This window comes from Suillus subalutaceus (assembly GCF_016647625.1).
Source record: "Suillus subalutaceus strain FC151 chromosome Unknown DFJ58scaffold_79, whole genome shotgun sequence".
NCBI lineage: Eukaryota > Fungi > Basidiomycota > Agaricomycetes > Boletales > Suillaceae > Suillus > Suillus subalutaceus.
In genome coordinates, this window is record NW_024540328.1 from 93,984 (window position 1) to 113,252 (window position 19,269).

At 50.1% G+C, this 19,269-nt stretch overlaps 4 protein-coding genes across 4 annotated transcripts; 2 read left to right on the plus strand and 2 right to left on the minus strand.

The window, feature by feature from the left end:
- Positions 1-29: 29 nt before the first annotated feature.
- Positions 30-5,360, minus strand: DFJ58DRAFT_796171 (uncharacterized protein). The gene is made up of 17 exons (XM_041390570.1): positions 5,071-5,360; positions 5,004-5,049; positions 4,868-4,967; positions 4,814-4,843; positions 4,675-4,783; positions 4,640-4,653; positions 4,547-4,603; positions 2,346-4,525; positions 1,795-2,287; positions 1,616-1,724; positions 1,452-1,569; positions 1,299-1,395; positions 1,004-1,240; positions 733-950; positions 562-684; positions 304-512; positions 30-247 (listed from the first exon to the last, which is right to left on the minus strand). Exons 1-17 carry the CDS (start codon positions 5,147-5,149, stop codon positions 219-221), a joined length of 4,248 nt encoding a protein of 1,415 aa, XP_041242122.1. The 5' UTR covers positions 5,150-5,360; the 3' UTR covers positions 30-218.
- An 85-nt stretch (positions 5,361-5,445) lies between these two features.
- Positions 5,446-10,766, plus strand: DFJ58DRAFT_796173 (dynein associated protein-domain-containing protein). The gene is made up of 17 exons (XM_041390571.1): positions 5,446-5,723; positions 5,780-6,325; positions 6,379-6,757; positions 6,810-6,903; positions 6,963-7,054; positions 7,156-7,292; positions 7,391-7,620; positions 7,695-7,890; positions 8,230-8,403; positions 8,464-8,540; positions 8,587-8,664; positions 8,755-8,924; positions 8,978-9,066; positions 9,299-9,517; positions 9,581-9,944; positions 10,000-10,076; positions 10,129-10,766. Exons 1-17 carry the CDS (start codon positions 5,484-5,486, stop codon positions 10,567-10,569), a joined length of 3,603 nt encoding a protein of 1,200 aa, XP_041242123.1. The 5' UTR covers positions 5,446-5,483; the 3' UTR covers positions 10,570-10,766.
- Positions 10,767-13,240: 2,474 nt separating this feature from the next.
- DFJ58DRAFT_906776 (uncharacterized protein) lies at positions 13,241-13,973 on the plus strand (the record flags this gene model as incomplete). Its single annotated transcript, XM_041395028.1, is given in 4 exon segments — positions 13,241-13,385; positions 13,441-13,614; positions 13,672-13,752; positions 13,772-13,973. 4 exon segments carry the CDS (start codon positions 13,339-13,341, stop codon positions 13,971-13,973), a joined length of 504 nt encoding a protein of 167 aa, XP_041242124.1. The 5' UTR covers positions 13,241-13,338.
- A 349-nt stretch (positions 13,974-14,322) lies between these two features.
- On the minus strand, positions 14,323-17,158 carry DFJ58DRAFT_717070 (copper amine oxidase; the record flags this gene model as incomplete). The annotated part of the gene is made up of 14 exons (XM_041384312.1): positions 14,323-14,482; positions 14,535-14,571; positions 14,639-14,763; positions 14,959-15,298; positions 15,357-15,468; positions 15,591-15,666; positions 15,716-15,869; positions 15,942-16,254; positions 16,309-16,445; positions 16,495-16,580; positions 16,601-16,661; positions 16,800-16,893; positions 16,934-16,982; positions 17,091-17,158. The coding sequence occupies 14 exons, from the start codon at positions 17,156-17,158 to the stop codon at positions 14,323-14,325; spliced, it is 1,812 nt and encodes a 603-aa protein (XP_041242125.1).
- Positions 17,159-19,269: the final 2,111 nt, after the last annotated feature.

Genomic DNA, 19,269 nt, shown 5'->3' on the forward strand with positions numbered 1-19,269 from the left:
TCTGCTTCGATCATTTGGGGACGTAGTAGTATAGTTCAGAAAGATTTGATTACGAGTTAGTAAAACTGGTCACATGATAAATATAAGCGCGTTGCAAAAACAATGGGCGTTCGTAGATCCAGCGAGCTCACAGAAACCAGTGAAAATGATGAAAAAAAAGGTCAGTGTCACCATATTACTTGATGATGGTGATGCGAGAGTCCATGCACATATATTCTCTAAGTGAGTTTGCATCCAGTGATTTTAACTAGATAATGCGAGAAGTGATTAGCGGGTTTCCTCGTGTTGAGATATGCAACACACCAGAACCATCAGGCTGCCCAACGGCGTACAACATCTCCATTGGGTGGAACGCCAAGGATGTATGCCTAGGGATATAAGGCGTCGGCGGTCGAGAGGGGTACGCGTTCAAGCCCGTCGGTAGGCTCAGCGTGGAGAGCGGCGATGGATCTGATATAGAATGTACCGTGAGCCGCTGGTGCCTGAAGTTGGCAGGAGTAAGAGCAGATGTTCTGCAACATAGTCAGTCGACCGTTCTACCTACAACGGGATCGCACTTACGCGGCAAACACGCCCGTCTGTGAATGTACATCGAACGCGGACAAGCCCGCATGGTGTAAGTCCCAAGCTTGAGCCGCTGTATCAGAGCCTCTTAAATCCCACAGACGGACTTCACCAGCGAGGCTGCATTTATGTGAGCTCCAGTACAAACACTACTCGACTTCAGCTCACCTTGCAGACAAGAACTGACCGCTGATGCGCGGGTGGTATTTGACATTCTGTACCCATGAGTGATGGTCATGATACGATCTAACAATAGCGTCCTCTTCCTCTAATCGACGATCGAAAACTTTGACGAGACCATCGGCAAAGCCAACAATGAACGTAGACGACGAACCCTGATCTGACGTGATAGACGTCACAGGGCTCTCGCAATTAGTTTCGAGATCCTTTGAAGTCGTGAGTAACTAGTCTTCACTACGAGGTATCATCGTCCTCTCACCAGGACCTGAGTCTCCGTGTGGGCATCCCATACACGGATGATGCGAGAGTCGCCCCCGATCAGCAGCGTGCCACCAGATTGTTTCCAATCTAGTACAAGACCACTACCTCTACGCACACGGATCAACTCATGCAGTGCACGGAATGAGCTGACCATCTGCAGTGGACCTTGGTTCATTGTGGGGTCGTAATTCCGGTACAGACGCACGATGCCGTCGGCTGCACAACTGGTCGGTATCTGAGATTACCAGGAAGTTAAGTACGAACCTGCACCAGTCATGATGATCCCCCCCCACATCCTGATTGATTACATGCAGCGACGTAATACTCGTGCCTTTAGGATTACCATTGCAGAAGTAATTCAAGCGCTTGCGTTGTGTCCAATCCCAAACACTGCGGCGTGATTGCGTCAATAGGTCATTCCAGCACCGAATAAATCACACGCAAACCTGATCATGTCGTTGTCATTCGCGATAACTAGGTGTGGGTCGTATGCATGCATTGCCATGCACAACGGATGACTGTTCACGTGCAGGTTGGCCACAGGGCGATCCCATTTTGAGCTCTCTGCACAGCGTCGGCGTCGATTATCACATAGGGACATAGCACGCACCAGCAACTATTGACTGTCTCTGCGTCTCCGTAATGACTTGCTCATTACGCTGCTGCCTCCACACTTGGTAATTGTACTGCACGCTTCCTGGCTCGTCCGCCTCCGTTTGCTTCAAAAACAAATTAAGAGCACAATCAGTATCAAGTGTTTAGACCCCATAGATATTACGTCGCACGTACCCGCATCTGCGGCTCCGTAAAGTATTCACAACACCAAGCAAAGAACGAGCTTTTCAGGGGTAATACATCACGCAGTCCGTTACCGGTCCCACAGCCAAGCGGTACATTGCTGACATTCGAATCCATAGAGAACGTGCTCTCGCATGGACTGTTCAGGCCACCATTGGCACTACAACCTGCATGACCGTGTCCTGAGCCTGCAGGACGTCGTCCATGCGCTCCTTCCCGACGTCGTGCCCGCAAACGCACCATATCCTCCTCAACAAGTGCTTCCATCACATGTGAAGGTAGGAAGGTCGCAGTCCCTGCAGTTGGTGACACCGGAGGCGAAGCCAAGTCTCTTTCTTTATCCCGCGACGGCGTTGGCGGGCGTGAATAGGGTGAGGCATACTGTGCGATGTTGAAGTTGGGTGATGGGGGACGGGATGCAACGAGGATGTCAGAACGGGAGAGTGAGGATGGTACAGGGCTTGGCGGGGCGCGTGCCTCATCGCTGGTAGGGAAAGGGAATACCCCCTGCAAGATGACGCAGTGTGTTTGCAAAGGATGACGTGCGCCGTAGTGTATTTGATGGACGGGACAATGACGGTGAGGGTGGGTGTTGCATCAGCGGTGAGCCTTGTGCCGAGCTCACGCGCGAGTGCGTGCCGTTTGCACCAGCGGGTTTGTGATCGACGGGTAGTGGGGGAACGAGGTTAAGTTTCGCAAATGGTGATGCGAGGAGCAGCGCAAAAATGTAGTCCATTACTGTCTGCGCGAGTGTCGCGACCTCGTGGTATGGGTCAATTGTCAACTCCATGAGCACCACGAAAATTGTAAAAAAGCTTGAGAGCAACACTCGGTTTTCTTCCCTCGCACCTTCGTCATCGCCAAATCCGTCCAGCCATTCAGCGAGCGCCTGAGCTGTGACCTCCTCTTCCGCATGGTGATGGTGGGTATGTGGTTCGCCTGCGCGCCATCGCCGGTCCTCTTCCCAGTACATCCACGCGCAAACGACAAAGTGCCCGCGCCATTCGCGCACGAGGCAGCTTATAAGCACGAGTAGCTCCTTGCGCACCATCGGGCTTGCATCATCCCTTACAGCAAGAGTGGCTCCAGTTGCAACAGCCACTTCCATCCTGAAGTGTATGCGCTCTTCGAGCTGATACTGAGTCCCAGTCCCAGCGCCACCCTGACCTTTGCCCCCAGCCGCACCCATGAAAGTCGAAAGTGCATATAGGACTGCGCTTCTAACTTCAGGCGAGTCGTCAGACAGCATGAGGATGAGCTTGTCTTGAATCCCACGATCGACACCATATACTTTGACCTCATCATTGGAGTCCCATATTTGCGCAATACATAGCGCACTCCACTGCCTCAGCAAAAAGTCGCCCTCTTCCAGACGCTCGGAGCAAGCGTCGAATACCCTTTCGCGCCAACATGCCATCTGGCCATTATAGAAATCTCTTGCAACGGCACTGAGAATGAATGCGCACATGGCCTTGTGCTCGCTGCTGTTGGGCAGTTCGTTGTCTTCCTGCGTCGCTAGCACATTCGCAAAGTACTTGAATCCTCCGGTGTTGTATAGGTCAACTTGAACACTGGGATCTACTGCGAGGATGCGTGCCCATATGAAGATCAACACCGGGCGCAGGTCCTGGCCTGCAGCTTGCAGTAGCTTGGAGATATATGGGAAGATTCCAATAGTGAGTACAAGGTTGACGGCCCAGGGTCCGAGGTCCACAAATTGGGAGAGGAGAATCAGGGCCCGGAGTCTATGGGGCTGCGAGAGCAGCACTTGCAGGACGATGGGGAGCTGATCGGGGGGTTTACGCGGGACGAGATCAGCATCAGGGGAAGTGGTTCCGTTTACAACGTCAGGCGTGTCACAGCGATCCCCACCGTTCTGAAGAGGTAGTGACAAAGGACCCCGCTTTGTTAGTGCAGAACCACCGCGTGAAATCCACACCTCGAACGCAGTGAGCTGGTCGGTAAAGAAGCGGCTCGGGATATACTGGTAGGGTTTCTCGGTGTTCGGAGCACCAGAAGACCCACGCTGACTGATGTGTCCCGAGCGCGTGCCCGTGCCGATAATGGGACTTGGGGGACTGCTGGGCGCGCCTGGAGCCTTCGCGAGCAGTTCAGGCAGTTGGCGTAGACATGTGTCCAGGGCTAGATCCCACGCTGCCCAGAGTTGGTGAGTATTCGTGGCTGGAAGTGGAGGGTGTGTGTGTGGGGTGCAGTGGTAGTTCTTCATGATGCGCTCTGCGAGCAAGAAATTTCGGAAGAGACTTGCAATGAGGAGGTCAGAGCGGTACAGCCGCGTGAACACGTCCCGAGGGAATGTAGTCCACGCGATGGTATCTGTTATGGCGGTGAAAATCCAGTTGAGCTCCCCGAGAGGTGTCCGGCGGTCCTTGAGGTCTCCCGGTAGCTGCATGACCATGTCGGGTGTGATGTTATTTGGGAGATGATGGGTCATGATGAAGTATCGCAGCGCGATGTCAATAGGGGAAGTCAGACATGACGTGAAAACGTCTGCGGGCAGCTCCGGACATGTCGGAAGTTGCTCATGGGTAGCACATGCGGCGAGTTGAAGGGAGTTAATGTACGGCTGCATTCCGTCCGCGTAACCCCCACGGGTGGTGAACGCATCCTGATCCCGACGCTCAGCGAAGGTTATGAAGTTGGAGAGCAAGTGCCCGGCAGCACTGCAATCCCAGATATATACACCTGGGCTGCCGAGCCAAGTCTGGACTTCCATAAGCGAGACGGGAATGTATTGGGTGTAGTTCCGGTTGAAACACCAAAGCTCCCCGCTGGGGGTGGGCTTCGGAACGCCGTGACCATTGTAGTAAAAACAAACTGTTTCGTCTTTGGCTTGTTTACGAAGAGTGATACAGAAACGACGGAGGTCCTCGTAGGAGGGATCAAGGATGGGTTTGTAAGGGATCTTGAGACTCAGACCCTCAAACTGGTGCTGAAGGTTAGAGCCGATGGCTTCGAGAGCCTTATGAGATGGGAGGGAGTGAGGATTGACCCAGCACTCGAGCGCTGCGCAGGGATTAGTCTTTATGATATCTGGGGGGTCGACGTCGATGTTCAGACAGAGGACGAGAGCCGCATTTGCGGTCTTGAGCTTTCCGGGTGCACTTCCCCGCCATGGAAAGAGACGTGCCGAAGATGAACGAGGACTAGCATTACCACATGTGAGATGACGCTTTGCAGACCAGTATGGAATGATCGGAGTTGGGTCAGGCAATGTTGCATCTGATGCTGTTTGTAGTCCATGAGCACCATTCGTAGTGCGCGTCGACGATGGATCAGAAGTTGAGGGAGAGCCCCAAGCGCGTTCTGTGAGGATATCCGAGCCCATGTCTGAGCCCTGTCGCTCTCTGAACCCCAGGAGGTCTATACCTGCATCATGTAATGTAAATAAGAATGAAAATTAAAACAAACCTTGAACATTCCGACCGTTTTGCATGAAAGTACTAGTGAGTAATAGTTGGGTAGTAGTGGTACGTACTTCGTATGCTGTACTATCTTCGTCGACGAGCCCGATCACGAATTCGGTAGATTGGTGGACCTGTCCATGGACCTTACTCGTAGACCACTTTCCACGTGACATAAACCATTTCGGTCATGAAGAAGTCGGAACGCGTTCAGCAGACTTACACAAGACCGTTACTTTCATTCGTTTTATTTTCTGGATGGACCCGCCAGTGGGTGCGCTCGTCGAAGTTTCGGCGGGGCGTGGAATAGTGCGGTTTTCTGGCGCCACGTCTTTCTCGTCGGGCAAATGGATTGGTATTGAGCTTCATGAGCCCAAGGGTAAGAACGATGGCAGTCTGCAAGGCCTAACCTATTTCTCTTGCAAGCCAAACCATGGCGTATTTGTTCGTCCAAGCCAGGTCAAGGTAATTAATGCTGAGCCTGAACCGCAGCCTCCTGTGAGTCCATATAGTTGCTTTGCCAGAGCCACCCTGACCCTGGCGTTTGTTCATAGAAAACACAGGTCGCTCGGACAGTCATGAGTCATCAACGCACGCCTAGTACTGGCGTTTCGCGTGCAGCGTCGCTGCGTTCAAACGGCGCATCAGGGTCTTCTTCCCGGTCCTCCAGTCCCGTGAAGGCCACCCCTTCCGCCTCCACTTCTGCCTCTGCCGTAGCTAGCCCACGCACTTCCCGTCTCACAGCTCCCTCATCGCCTGCGAAGCGTATTCCCTCTTTAACTCTTAAACCTCGTAGATCCTTCCCCCGTCAACCATCCGCGGAATCCTCCGTTCCTCAGAGCCCCGCATTACAGACCCCTAAGATTGGGTCATCCTCCTCACAAGAGGCTCTCGTCCAGGTTCAGAGGACGTCCTCCCCATTAGCCTTACCACCACAAAATGCGGCTTTGGAGCCTCCACCACCACCCTCGCCTGTCGCACACACGTTTCTGCAGCCTCCCGCACCAATTGACTCTAGCCCATCTCTAAACGGTACGAAACTTGCACCGTCACCTTCCATCTCTCGTGTCCCCTCGCATGAGCCTACATCACCCATAACCGTGAGTTCACGCGCATATACCCTATATTCACTAATTTCAATCAAAAATACTAGCGTACCGAAGATTCTGCCATGCATGCGAAAATACGCGTACTCGAAGCTAAACGCGCTGATGATGCTCGACACATTCGAGAACTTGAAACTCGCCTCGCAGATGCAGAGTCCTTCGTTGCCCTGCGCCCCAAACTTCAAGCTAAACTACAATCTCTCCAGTCCGAACTTATTGCAACGAAGCGTGCATTAGCAGACGCAGAGCAACTTGCGAGTTTGGGCGAGACAAGGGGCGCGGATTCACAAGAGCAGCTGGAAATGGCGATGTTGGATAAGGAGGTTGCGGAGGAGAAGGCAGAATTAGCAGAACAGGAGTTGGAAGAGGTGAAGGAAAGGCTTGCTCATGTTGAAGTGGAGCTGGGTGTAATGAAGGAGGGTGGTGGTTAGTATAACGTGTCGGGTTTGGAACTTGGCTGATGAATTGTTTCTTGTAGCATTGGGCGAAGATGGTGATTCAAACACTAAAACATCACTCGCATATATCCAGCTTGAGAAACAGAATGAGCGATTAAAGGAGGCGCTTATACGGTACGTTCTGTCTGCTGTCTTCTTACAATGAATTCTTCATGATTTGTGCGTTGCAATAGCCTTCGCGACATGTCGCAGGAAACGGAACAGGAACAGCGCCGCCGCATAGCAGAGATGGAGAAAGACATTACAAGTATCGATGACCTGCAAGGCATGTCCCTTTAGTACCTATCATTCTAATCGTTATCATCCGCTACCCCCCCTTTCCTTTCCTCTTCCCTGGAACTTAATCTAACCTGACGTGCTGAATAGGCCAATACGAACAAACACTCATTAAGCTTTCCAATGCGGAAACGCAGATCTCGTCGCTACAACAACAACTTGACGATGCACTGGGAGCAGAAGATCTACTCGTGCAGCTTACAGAACGGAATTTATCGCTTTCGGAGGTGTGTATAGTCTCTTTGCCCTTCCCTCCTGGAGCGCCCTTTTTGTTTTAAATATATTGCGCGATGCTTTGTCATTTACACTTGTTCACCCTGCCCAGAAAATCGAAGAACAGCGCATCACAATCGAAGACCTTGAGGCCCTCAAGGAACTCACAGACGAACTCGAAGAGAACCACGTTCAAGTTGAGCGTGAGCTCCGAGACGAGATTTTAGAGCGCGAGAAGGACCTGAGAGAGGAGAAGGTCAGAGTCGGGTTACTTGAAGATATAGTGTCAGACGCGGACGGGACGATCGCGAGGTTTAGGGAAGTTGTTGCAGATATGCAAGGGTGGGTTTCCTATTGGTTTCTCTTGCTTCTTCAGTTGTTTGCCTTTGCGGGAATCATGCTGATCCACTCACCAGCGAACTTGACTTCATGCGTTCAGCGACGCAAACAGCGCAGCACGAGTCTGCTACGGCTGCGCACCAGACAGCAACGATGATGTCGCTGAATTTGAAACTCCAATCCTCGGCGGCTAAGAACCAGGCAAAGGCAGTAGATCTGGAGATCAAGAAGCTCGAGGCGAGGGAGAGGGGGGAATTGTTGGGAATTGTGCAGGTGGGCTTCATTTTCTGTTGTCTGGGACATCACTCTCCATTTATTATCTTTACTCTCTTCTCTTTCCGACTTTCCCGTTTATTTTCACCCCCTCCCCCGTTTCTCTCGTTAGTTGCATTTATTCCTCATCAAGAAACAGAAGCTGTCTGCAAGGCAATGCAAGGATAAACCCATGATTATGAAGCATTCTTGCCTTGCCGTGCCTTCGGTTCATTCGTCCCTCTCCTTTCGATTCTTCGTTCTTCTCCTATCCGTTATTTTCCCTTTACTCCCTTGGTTCCCTTGTTCTGATCCCTCATCGACTTGCACCTTCTCGTCGGTTAACTTCTCACTTTCCAGCCTTATCTACCTCAACAATACGTCGAGTCCGACAGTGACGCAACAAGTTGCTATCTCTTCTTCGCACGCCTAGGGTACAAAACCGACCTCATCAACACCATCGTAGGACTAGCCCATGGTCTACCTGACTCACTCAATGGTGTCGTCTCGGAAACGCTTGTTGGAATATGTGAAGTACGTTGCGTTTTCCAACTTTCAACAGCGGCGCTTGTAACATTTATTCACTAATAACAGATGCGCGGCCGTGCCGCATCCTTTTCCACGCTGTGCAAACGTTTCGCTAGTATCCTCAGGCGTTGCGACCCTACATCGTTCCTCAATATCGGGCGCATATACCCTGAGATCGCCCCGATGGAGAAAACGCATCGATCTGCACATTGATCTTCTTCGACGGGATGAATTTAGGGAGATGGAATTCGTCACTGACGTACTCAAGTGCGTTTAGTTTTCATTTCGATATCTCGTTACTCTCGTTTCCCTGCCATTTCATTTCGACGAACGGGACAACGCTTACTTATTACATAGGATGCTAGCCCAATTTGATCATCTGGCAGAGACTTATTTCGATGGATTCGAACAGGATCTGGGCGAGCGCGAACTCGGATATGCACTTTCGTTTGATCATGATCTCGATGCATTTGCGGCATCTATCGGACTCACGAAGACGTCTGTTGCTGTCATTCTCAATGACGAGGGTATGTGACACTGCTTCTCTGCCACAACATCGCTTACACAAATTACTCCATAGATGTTGTCCTCGACATGGGTGGTTATGATCCCGAGGAAGAGCTCATCGAGCCCTTGCAGAAGCTTTTGGAGCAGTGCAAGAGCGCCAAGGTGCTGTCCAAGTAAGGTGGTTTGTTGCGTTGTGGATATATGCTGAGCGGTTGGCAGGAAACTTACGAAGCGCCTCGACGAGGTTATCCAGGAGTCTTCGGCACTCAAGTCACATCTCGTTCCGCAGCTCAAGACTCTCAGCAATGCAGTTCCCGAGCTAGTCAACTTTGGTATCTCTGTTAGTGTTTTCGTGCCCCTTTTTGAGGATGATTGCTTATTTGTACAATTGTAGCTTGCCCAACAAGTAATTCCACATCTTAGCGATGCCCGTAGCGCCAAGGCTCCATTCCAGCTTGCAACAGTGTTGTCGTATGCCAAGCAAACTGCAATGACAACTGTCGCCAAGGACATGAAACCTGGGACCTCGTGCTTTGAGGCTGTTGGTGAAGCTATTGCTCAGCTATCGGCGGAGTGCAACAAGTTACTCCCTTTGGCAATGGAACCAGAGAGCGTATTCAAGAGTAGGCACCTTTCAATTCTAACATTCGTCGATATCATGCTGACGATGACCAAGTCTCCGGCACCCCCGCCATGGGTCCTAAGAATTGAGGAGATCAGAGCCAGCATGGCTATCAATGCTGAAGCCGAGCGCAAAGCTGCACAGCTGCAGGAAGAAATACAAGGACTTGTGCGGAGTCTCAAGACGAAGGACCAAACGATACAAGAGTCAGTAGTGAAGATAGAGCACATGGAGCGGCGCATGGAAGCGGCCAAGAAGCAAGCGGATACCATTGGAGATCTTGAGATTGAGCTCTCGAAAGCGCGCAAGCAGGAACGTGCGTACGAGGAGGCAATGGAACAACTGCAGGCAGACTTGGATACGTTCGAGCAAGACAACGCGAAACTGAAGGTGTTGGTTGCGGGTTCGGAGCGACAAGGTGTGTTTGTTTATATCGGGGTTAATTGAACGGTTCGATGACTTGCCGTGTTCAGCTGCTGGCGCACAACCTGTCGATTCAGAGAATGTCCCCATGGAGGGTAATGTGGAGACATCACACCTCCTGGAGCAGGTCTGTGCAGGTCCAGAGCTATCTTACTATTGTTGTTCTGACTCTCACGTAGATCGAGGCTCTTCGTGGCACCGTCCGTTTCTTGCGCACAGAAAACTCGTATCTCAAGGGGCAAGACCTGCTCAAGGAAATACAAGCACTACCACACCTTCCAGAACCTACCAGCCGTGTTCGTACACCTCCACTGGACCCCTCAGGTCATTCCGACACAGACGAATCCGACACCGAACTACCACCCGCTCCTCCTACCATTCGCTCGCTCGCCACAGAAACTAAGGTTCTCTACCGGGATGTCATCAAATTCTCTTCATCGCCTCGCGTTGTCGATTTATCCGCTCTTCATGCAAAGAGAGCAGAAAGCGATTGCAAAGGTGGGAAGATGTGGATGCGGAAGAAGGCTAGTCCTGCTCAGCAAGTCCTTGATCGGAAGATAGAGGCCGAGAGACTTAGCAGGCGTGTCAGAGGCCTGTTGGATCGTGCTAATGCGCTATGAGGGGTTTCATTAATACTTTGCTTCATTTTTTATGTTACTCTACAGCTTGATATTGGGTTGTATACCCTGCATGACTTTGCTATGCATTATGGGGAGGGGATAAGGTAATAAATATCATGTACATGAACGGTCGATATGAGCGTAAGGACTGATACCCCTTTACCCTTATATCAGCGCGCTACACGATATTCGGTTATATGGAAAGCCGGACAGTCGCGCTCTGTTACCACCCGTGACATGGGCCAAAAATGGTAGTCACAAGTTGAGGACTCCGTACACCTCTAAAGAGATTAATGCGATCGACGACTTGTAGGTTCCATAGTAAGTATAGCGGCTGTCCGGCTTTTTGTCCTGCAGTTACAGCGTCATATCGTGACGGCGCCGGCGCCAGCCCCCGACTCGCTTATTCCTGGCATGTTTTGTGTCCATCGAATTAAACGCAAATTAGTCTTTTTATTTTATTTTTGGTAAATGACTGCTAATCCCATGCGATTCTACTGTCAATGCATGATGTTCTTCGGTTTTTCAAGGCCTATCTTGAATAGTCATATACATAGCTAACCGTTTGGCACCAGAACAGATTAGAAATGTGCTCTCTTGTGGTGTGGGTTCGGAACCTGTCGATACGGACAATTCTTCGGAGGTTGGTCCAAGGTGGTTAACACAACAGAATCAAAATTTGTTTCTCTTGTACTGCGCAGGTTCGAAACTTGCCTAACAACAGGGTTTTTTTTCTATCGGAACACGCCTTGAAGATTCACTCATGGACAGTTCCTTGGAGGTTCATCTCAACTTCGTCCTCACCAAAGTGGTTACCACAACGGAATCAAAATCCGTTTCTCTTGGACTACGCAAGTTCGAAACCTGCCTAACGATAGGGTTTGTTTTCTATTGGAACACGCCTTGAAGATTCACTCACGGACAGTTCCTCGGAGGTTCATCTCAACTTCGTCCTCGCCAAAGCGGTTACCACAACGGAATCTAAATCCGTTTCTCTTGGACTACGCAGGTTCGAAACCTGCCGAACAACAGGGTTTTTTTTTCTATTGGAATACGCCCGATTCCTCGGAGCAACTTCGCCCTGACTGAAGTGGTTACTGCAACATAATCAGAATCTGTCTTTTGGACTGTACCAGTGCAGGTTCAAAACCTGCCAATGAGTTTTTTTCCCATCCGAACGCGCCTTGAAGATTCACTGATGAACAGTTCCTCAGAGGCTCATCTCAACTTCGCCCTCGCCAAAGTAGTTACTGGAACGGAATCGAAATCTATCTCTTGGACAGTGCAGGTTCAAAACCTGCCAATGAGTTTTTTCCATCCGAACACGCCTTGAAGATTCACTGATGAACAGTTCCTCAGAGGCTCATCTCAACATCGCCCTCGCCAAAGTGGTCACCTCAACGGAATCGAAATCTGTCTCTTGGACTGACACTACCACTGCAGGTTCAAAACCTGCAGACGAGGTTTTTTTCTCTCAGAACACGCCTTGAAGATTCAATGATGGACATTTCCTCGGACGTTCATTTCAACTTCGCCTGGCCAAAGTGGTTACTACAACATAATCGAAATATGTTTGTGTCGGACTTGCGCAAGCTCGAAACCTTCCGACAACAATTTTTTTTTCTATTAAAACACACTTTAACATTCACTCATGGATGGATTCCTCGGAGGATCCTAACCGATCTTAAGCAAGTGGTTACCACAACAGACTCAAAATCTGTTTTCTCTTGCAGCCGGCTCGAAACCTGCTGACAACATTTTTGCAGTGTATAGATCCTCAAGAGTTCCGTCTTAACTAGGCCCAGTCATTGCGCCGAAGCCTCCTTTTTATGTGATAGTCTGTCCATGAAATAGAATTCACCTTCACCCCTCGTGCGGATCGTCTCAGAGACATAATAATGTATATCCCTGAGATGTGTACGTGCCAACCTAGATTCTCGACGGACTAACCAAAACTGTCGGGATTCACCATCAAATGAAACATTGATGGAGCTGGAGGCCAGAAGAATGCATGCAAGCTAAGGACAGTGAGTCTGACGGTCAGGCAGATGATGTAACCTCCCCAGCCTCGCTGAACTCTCACCGATGAACACTCCTTCGATCGTTGGCTCTTCCAAAGCGACCGAGGATGATTCGGAAGCTAAAGGTGGGAGAATTGAAAGTGGCAGACCGAGCCATATCAGAATGATATGTGTACTAATTTGCATGCGCTCTTGTTTTGTGTTGATGCGGGGCGGGACATACTTTCGATTACCACAGCAAGACCCGGGCAGCTGGACGGAGATATCAATAGAGAGGTCAACGCGAAACTCGTTCATGCGAAGCAGGCTTAGATACGACGGACACAGCATCGCCTGCAAGTTGCTGATCCATTGTGACCAACAAGACAGGAGGGACCAAAGCCAATGGCGAAGACAGAGCAGAAGACGAGGACGCGGCCATGTGATGAGGTGAACAACGACGGAAGGCAAGAAAGCCCCTCGAGAAAACAAGCATTATGCTCAAAACGGAACCAAATTTGCTGACTCGGATGACTCGGAGGTGCACGAAGTCCTCTTACCTATTACGGACGCGTGACACTGACTAAGGGAGCGCGGCTGTCTGGCTTTCCATACGGTTATGATTACGGCGGAAAGCTCGCCACGCTAAGCTTCAGAGTTTGTTTGTATCAGTTAGGTTCTAAGGCCTTTCGCCAAATAACAAAAATAACTATCATATGCAACTCATCAGACATCCATTTAATCGTCGATCCTGATTCCTCCAGCTAACATGGCTGATGAATTCGATCTCGAAGCACTCGTGCACTTGGAACAGACGTTGGCTTCATTATTTTATTATAATTGACAGATCCCTCTGAAGAGCAAGTCTCAGGTTCTACGACGCCGGGTATACCGACGGCTTTGCCCATGGACGTATCCATGGGCTAATCGAAGGTCGAGCTCTCGGGCGAGAGAAGGGCTTCGAAACATGGGAAGAGATCGGATTTTACGAGGGCTTTGCTACCACTTGGCAAGCGATATATGCAAAACATGGACACAATGACCAGTATGTTGTCAGATACACTCGAGCTCTGCATCATGATGACCTTTTGAATTATTGTAGACGTGCGGTACACCATATCAAGCATCTACTTGATCTTATATCACAGTTCCCACAAGTAAATCCGTCTAGCGCTGCAATAGCGTCTGGCACCACGGAAGAGATTGATATTTCGAAAACTGCAGCGCCAGATTCGATCGCGATACAAGGCGCTGTGCGCATCGCTCGGCGTAAAGCCTACCTTGAGGGCGGTCGATGTCGAATCCACTGAGGACGGTGGTGTTCAAAGTGCGGATCAGCAGAAACAAGTGTGGAAATTAGAAGAAGATGCGAAAAGACCGACGATGCAAGGACTAAGTTTTTGAAGAGGACTCTAGGATGTCACCCAGGGTCACGCTTTCGCGCGCGAGAACACTTACATGTGGATATCCATCCCAAGGCAAGTCCACCTTACAGTCGAACCTCAAATTTTCCCTTATTCTTGCCAGATCACAGATGACAGCAGTAAATCGTATTAAGAGCTTGGAAATGTATCCAGTAGGCATAGGTAATACAGTGGAGGCGGATTAAACGCTCGGATCTTTGTCCGAGTAGTCATACTAGGTACTCGAGATAGCTGATACATGGGCAGGCGATAGCGATAAACATTTTTGTTATACAGTGGTGTCCTTCGAGTACGCAGAATCAAGAAAGTGTCGCGTGAGTGGCATCACGTCAATGCGAGCAGCACGCGCCGTTCGTGCCGTTGGCGCCGTTCGCTCCATTGAAGGCTGGCTTGCTCATCGGGTCGTTGGTTCCTGGAACATCCATGCTCGGGTTCTTCGTGAAGAAATTGTTAGGTTTGAACAACAAATTAACGTGCTCAACTGGCATGCTAAAGGAGGGTTAGGCGGCTGGGCTCTTCTATGCAAACAAGTGGTACTCACACAGGCCAATCCTCAGGACGAGGAATGTGAGTCGTGCCTACGAAAAAGAGGTAGGAATGTCGTTCATCCGATGACCAAAGAATGTGAGCGAGGGTACAACGCACCGACAGTGAGGTAGAGCACGATGTCCTCGTTCTCGATGCTTCCGTTTCCATCTTTGACCCATCTGCCAACAGAGTCCTCAGGCTCCTCACGAGTCTGTGGGACGTACTTTCCACTTGGCCACATCCTGCCACCATCTACACCCTCTTATCTCTTACAACCCACAACGTCTTGTGAGCAAATGAAGCACGACGAGCAACCCAGGAGTCAGTATGCGCCATAAGTGGAAGCACACCTCCCTTCATCATGATAGCATAACTTGCGGCCTTGCCCGATGATTCATGCGTCCTCGCTCCGTTCGTGATGCGCCAGCGACGTTCACGAGCCCAGTCGAAGTCGCGCGCGCCGTCCTTGCACTTGAGACTTGAGCACCTTGTCCTTCACAACGAAACCGTTGCCTGCGAAGTTCTCTTTTGAGCCAGTGGGGGCACTGAGAGGGACAATGTCGGACTCGACGACGGAGTTGTAGAGACCATCGATCATCGGGTCGACTCGAACGGAGAACAGGTGCTGGTGGTTGTGTGCGTTGATGTTCGGAGCAATAGTCGTACCGTAAGGATTTGGTTCGTCTTGGCCAGCAACATACACCTGAAGAATTCCGGTAAGACGGATCTCAACTTCAATGTTACCGTCTTGGTAGAAATGATAGTTCCAGATGTATTCTGATGATAATGGGAACCTTAGCCGCCACGAGCCAGACTTGTGTCTGGGTCAACGTACCGTAGTTTGCAAGCGTGCAGACCATGCTGACGACAAGACGCCTGCTGCGAACTGTCTGATGACGGCCACCGGGACGATAGTCAGTGTGCTTCCAAAGAACACCAAGCATCCTCTTCGTGAATACATATCGCATTCTTGATGATAAATGGAGTCCCAGAATGTGTGACATACGTGCCAGGCTGGAGGAGGATCGGTAAGACATCATCGCACAGAATGACAGTCGTGGATACGTACGAGGTAGTGAATTTGTCCGAGACAATCACAGCCTAAGGAAAGCTCGTTTGCCATCGTTCCCATGCCATATTCACCACTGGAATAACTTGAGACACCCATCGACAATTATTCGGGAGATTACTCACCTGTCAAAGGCGAATTTGCGAGGATGAGGGAATTCCGGTGCGCCATATGGAACGACCATCTCTGCAAGCGACAGACGATACATAACAGGACGAATTTCGCCATCGTCGTTGTATGTAATTGTCGAGAGCGCGATACCCTCGCGATGGCTGAATCCTGCATGAATGTCATTTTGGATGAACAACAAGGCTGAGTATTGCAAATGACTAACCAATGTGCATTTTCCACTTTGCCACTCAAGCACATTGCCATCCATTGTAAATGACACGCCCTCAGGCTGGAGGACGTGAAGAGGCTTGATATCATCACGAGGCTTGTGAGCCGGGTCCGACTGGAGGAGATCCGGTAGGAAATCAAAGGACTTGACAGGAGGTGGAATGCGCTCTCGTTTTGATTCGGTGAAAGAGTCTTCGGACAATGGACACGGTTCTGTACTCGAGACACTCAACTCTGCAGAACCGTCCTTGGCCCTCTTGTAGGTCGGTGGGAAGTCAATCTGGACAACCTTCTCCGCGAGAGAGTCGATAACTACGACAAAGTCCTGTAGTCACATATCTTAAGTCGACAGATTCAGCAAGTAAATGAAAGAACCAACCAAGGGGTGGGCATAAAGGTTCTCATGCTCAGAGTAACGAGCGAAGACGAAAGCTTGTTGCAAGCGAGTATGTTTCGGGAAGCGGTCATCATAGCCGATGGCCCAACCGTCAGCGTAGATTTGTTCGGGTAGCACTCCTATGAGACAGTGAGCAGAATCCCCATGTCACGCCCAGTCGGCACTTACCAACTTCTTTCGCAAGGGCTTGAACTGTGGCATCTCTGCGCACAACGTGCTCACAGAAAGCGAGCTCCTCGGAGAAATCTGAGGTTCTGCGCCCTCTGCGACTAACCCGCATGTATCGACGTTCCACGTCCCATCTTCAAAAGACAGGATGGCGTTATATGTACCCCCTATATTACGATAGAGTTGTCGTGTGATCACGATTATTGTGCGAAACAACGAACCCGTTGACCACATCCAAGAACTATGTAATAGGCCGGTCGCCAGTTAGAACAATGGGTACAACGTTAATGCATTGTAATTATTACATACATCACTTTCGGCTTTCCTCACGATCGGAGTGGGCGCTTCGGGCTGACCGCCCGGTACAAGAGGGATTCCTAGTGCCGCCAGCACGGCCCTCTTCGGCGGGCGGGATAAGAGTGCAGGTGATGAAACGCACGGCCTTGATTGGTGTATTTGCGGTAGTGTAACGCCGGATCGCAAAGACACTGCATTGATCTAGAAGAGGGAATGAGGACTCGGACACGTTGAAGGCAGAAAGCCAATCAGTCATCGCTGACCTCATCTGGGGTCAAGGGGTCTAGGGGATGTTTAACTTCTTGGTCGGGGTTGGTGTCACGTTGTAGACCGTCGTAGCGGTAGCAGGAGAGGCGGAAGGAGCCATATAGCGATAAAACGGTCGGAGCACGGAAGTATTGGAGGCTGATAGGCTACTGGGGGTCGAAACGCTGCCCTTCTTATAGGTGGACAAAAAAACCTTGTAATTATTAGGTTATAAGGGCTTATCATAATATACGAGAGTAAATGGGCACGATGTAGCCTGCAGGGGGACCCTTTCAGAAAACGTGTCTGAGATAAGACTCATCACTGGAACATTCCTGATATGATAAGGCGAAGTGGTGGCGAGAGTGTGGGCAAGCGAATTCAGAGAAGGCGCGACACCGCGCTAAACCGGATTGAAACCGGATACCGAGAAACTTACCGAGCGTTATGAATTCGACTCCATCATAATGATGGAGCAGGAAAGATGACATCAAGCTTGTCAACTCAGTTGAGATAGCAAGCACAAGGACTGAACACTAATGTGACTTCGCCCGCTTCATTCATAATGTCAAGTTAAGAAGACACCGTTACGAGGTTCAATCAATATGAACTCGACGTGACTTGCGGCGGCTTGTCTCGGATAAGAGCAGGAACGGGCATAGGTCTCGTGAGTGGTGCAAAGATAGTGGATATCCTGAAGAAGAAGAACCCGGTCATGGTCCCAGAGAAGAATGAAGAGTATGTAGCACCCCATTTTCCCAATTGGTGACCTTGACCGTCTTGAATCACATGCGCGGTGAGAGACCGAGCTCGGGCGTGAGATGCCATGGGATTGATACCTTACAATAGCCAACATCTGGCGGTAAGAGGATCATCTCAAAGAAATGAAACCAAGTAAGGGCTCGCCGATACAAAGAGTACCACATTGTAGGTAGGCTCATTCTTACTTGCCTCAGAGGCGTAACTCTGAATCTACCAATGCCTCGAAAAATGGTGTCATGTGAGTGCCGTGAAATACGGGGGCCGTTCAATTACCCATCTTTACGCAACGCTAGACATTTTTACAGGATCCGGTCGAGGCCCCTTCAAGTTGAGGAAGAAGAGGGCGCCCAATGCCATCATCAGCCGGGTGAAATTTTGCCGCAAGAACCAGATAGCGCATGCAATCGCGGGGCTCCGGCAAGGGCGAAAACACAAACAGAGCAAAACGAGGAAACCAAGAGAAAACGAGAGACCACTGACGGTAAGGCGAATCGGCTAAACTGCGATGCCGAGAAAGAAAACACTGGCGAGAGGCAAATCCAGGGAGAGTCGCCCATACAACTTGAAGTCATAACCTGCATGTTGTTATCTTGAAACCTGTTGAGCAATAGTTTTCCGTCTATAGCGGAAGGTTTAAGTGGAGAATGTCTTCTATCTCCTCGATGAGTAACCTGAATCCAGGGCTTCCGAGTCGGCGCGCCGTGCTCGGCACATAAATAAGCCAGAATGTTACGCGAGTGCGGTATGTTTCTCGATGTGTGTTAGCTTGAAACTTGAAGACAAGTGTTTCAGACATCCACGTAAGTTTGGATCATTGAAAATTCAAAACATACGTAGATGCCTAATATGAAGCGAGGGACCCTATAGACGAGTCTTACTCGGCACCATTGACGGCAGCAGCTGGCGACGTCTCTGTTAGCGTATCTTTCGTCAAGAGTACTAGGCCATTTACCGTCGGATGACTGACGAAATCATCGCAGCCTTCAACGTACAGGCTTATGACAATCGTATGCATCGCTTCTCGTTTCCTTTTCTGTCTATATATCACATTTTCACATTTTCACGCTGTTAGCCTTTGTTTCCTCCTCCACCTCCCTTTCATTCTATCCTTTATCCTTTACCCTTCCTTCATCCCATTCGCGCTTTCAATTAATATTAACACACTCGCCGAACCCCATGTAACTTTCGTAGAGCCGATCGATCAATTCCCCTCAGTGATCAACGTTAAAGTCCGTCCAAAGCTTCTCGCATCACTCAAAGTCATCTAGCTACCAAAGTCTCGTCGTTGTCTATTCCCAACCCTTATTGCATTCCCCGTCGAACTCTCGCACAGCCTTACAGGTGTGTCTCACTTGAAGCTCTATATCGAGGGCGATAGTTATAGATGGAAAAAAAATGTAAGCATACGTCTCCTGGATCGAGGGTTGACCAGTTAATTCGGTGCCTTCACACTGCCATGATCATCTAAGT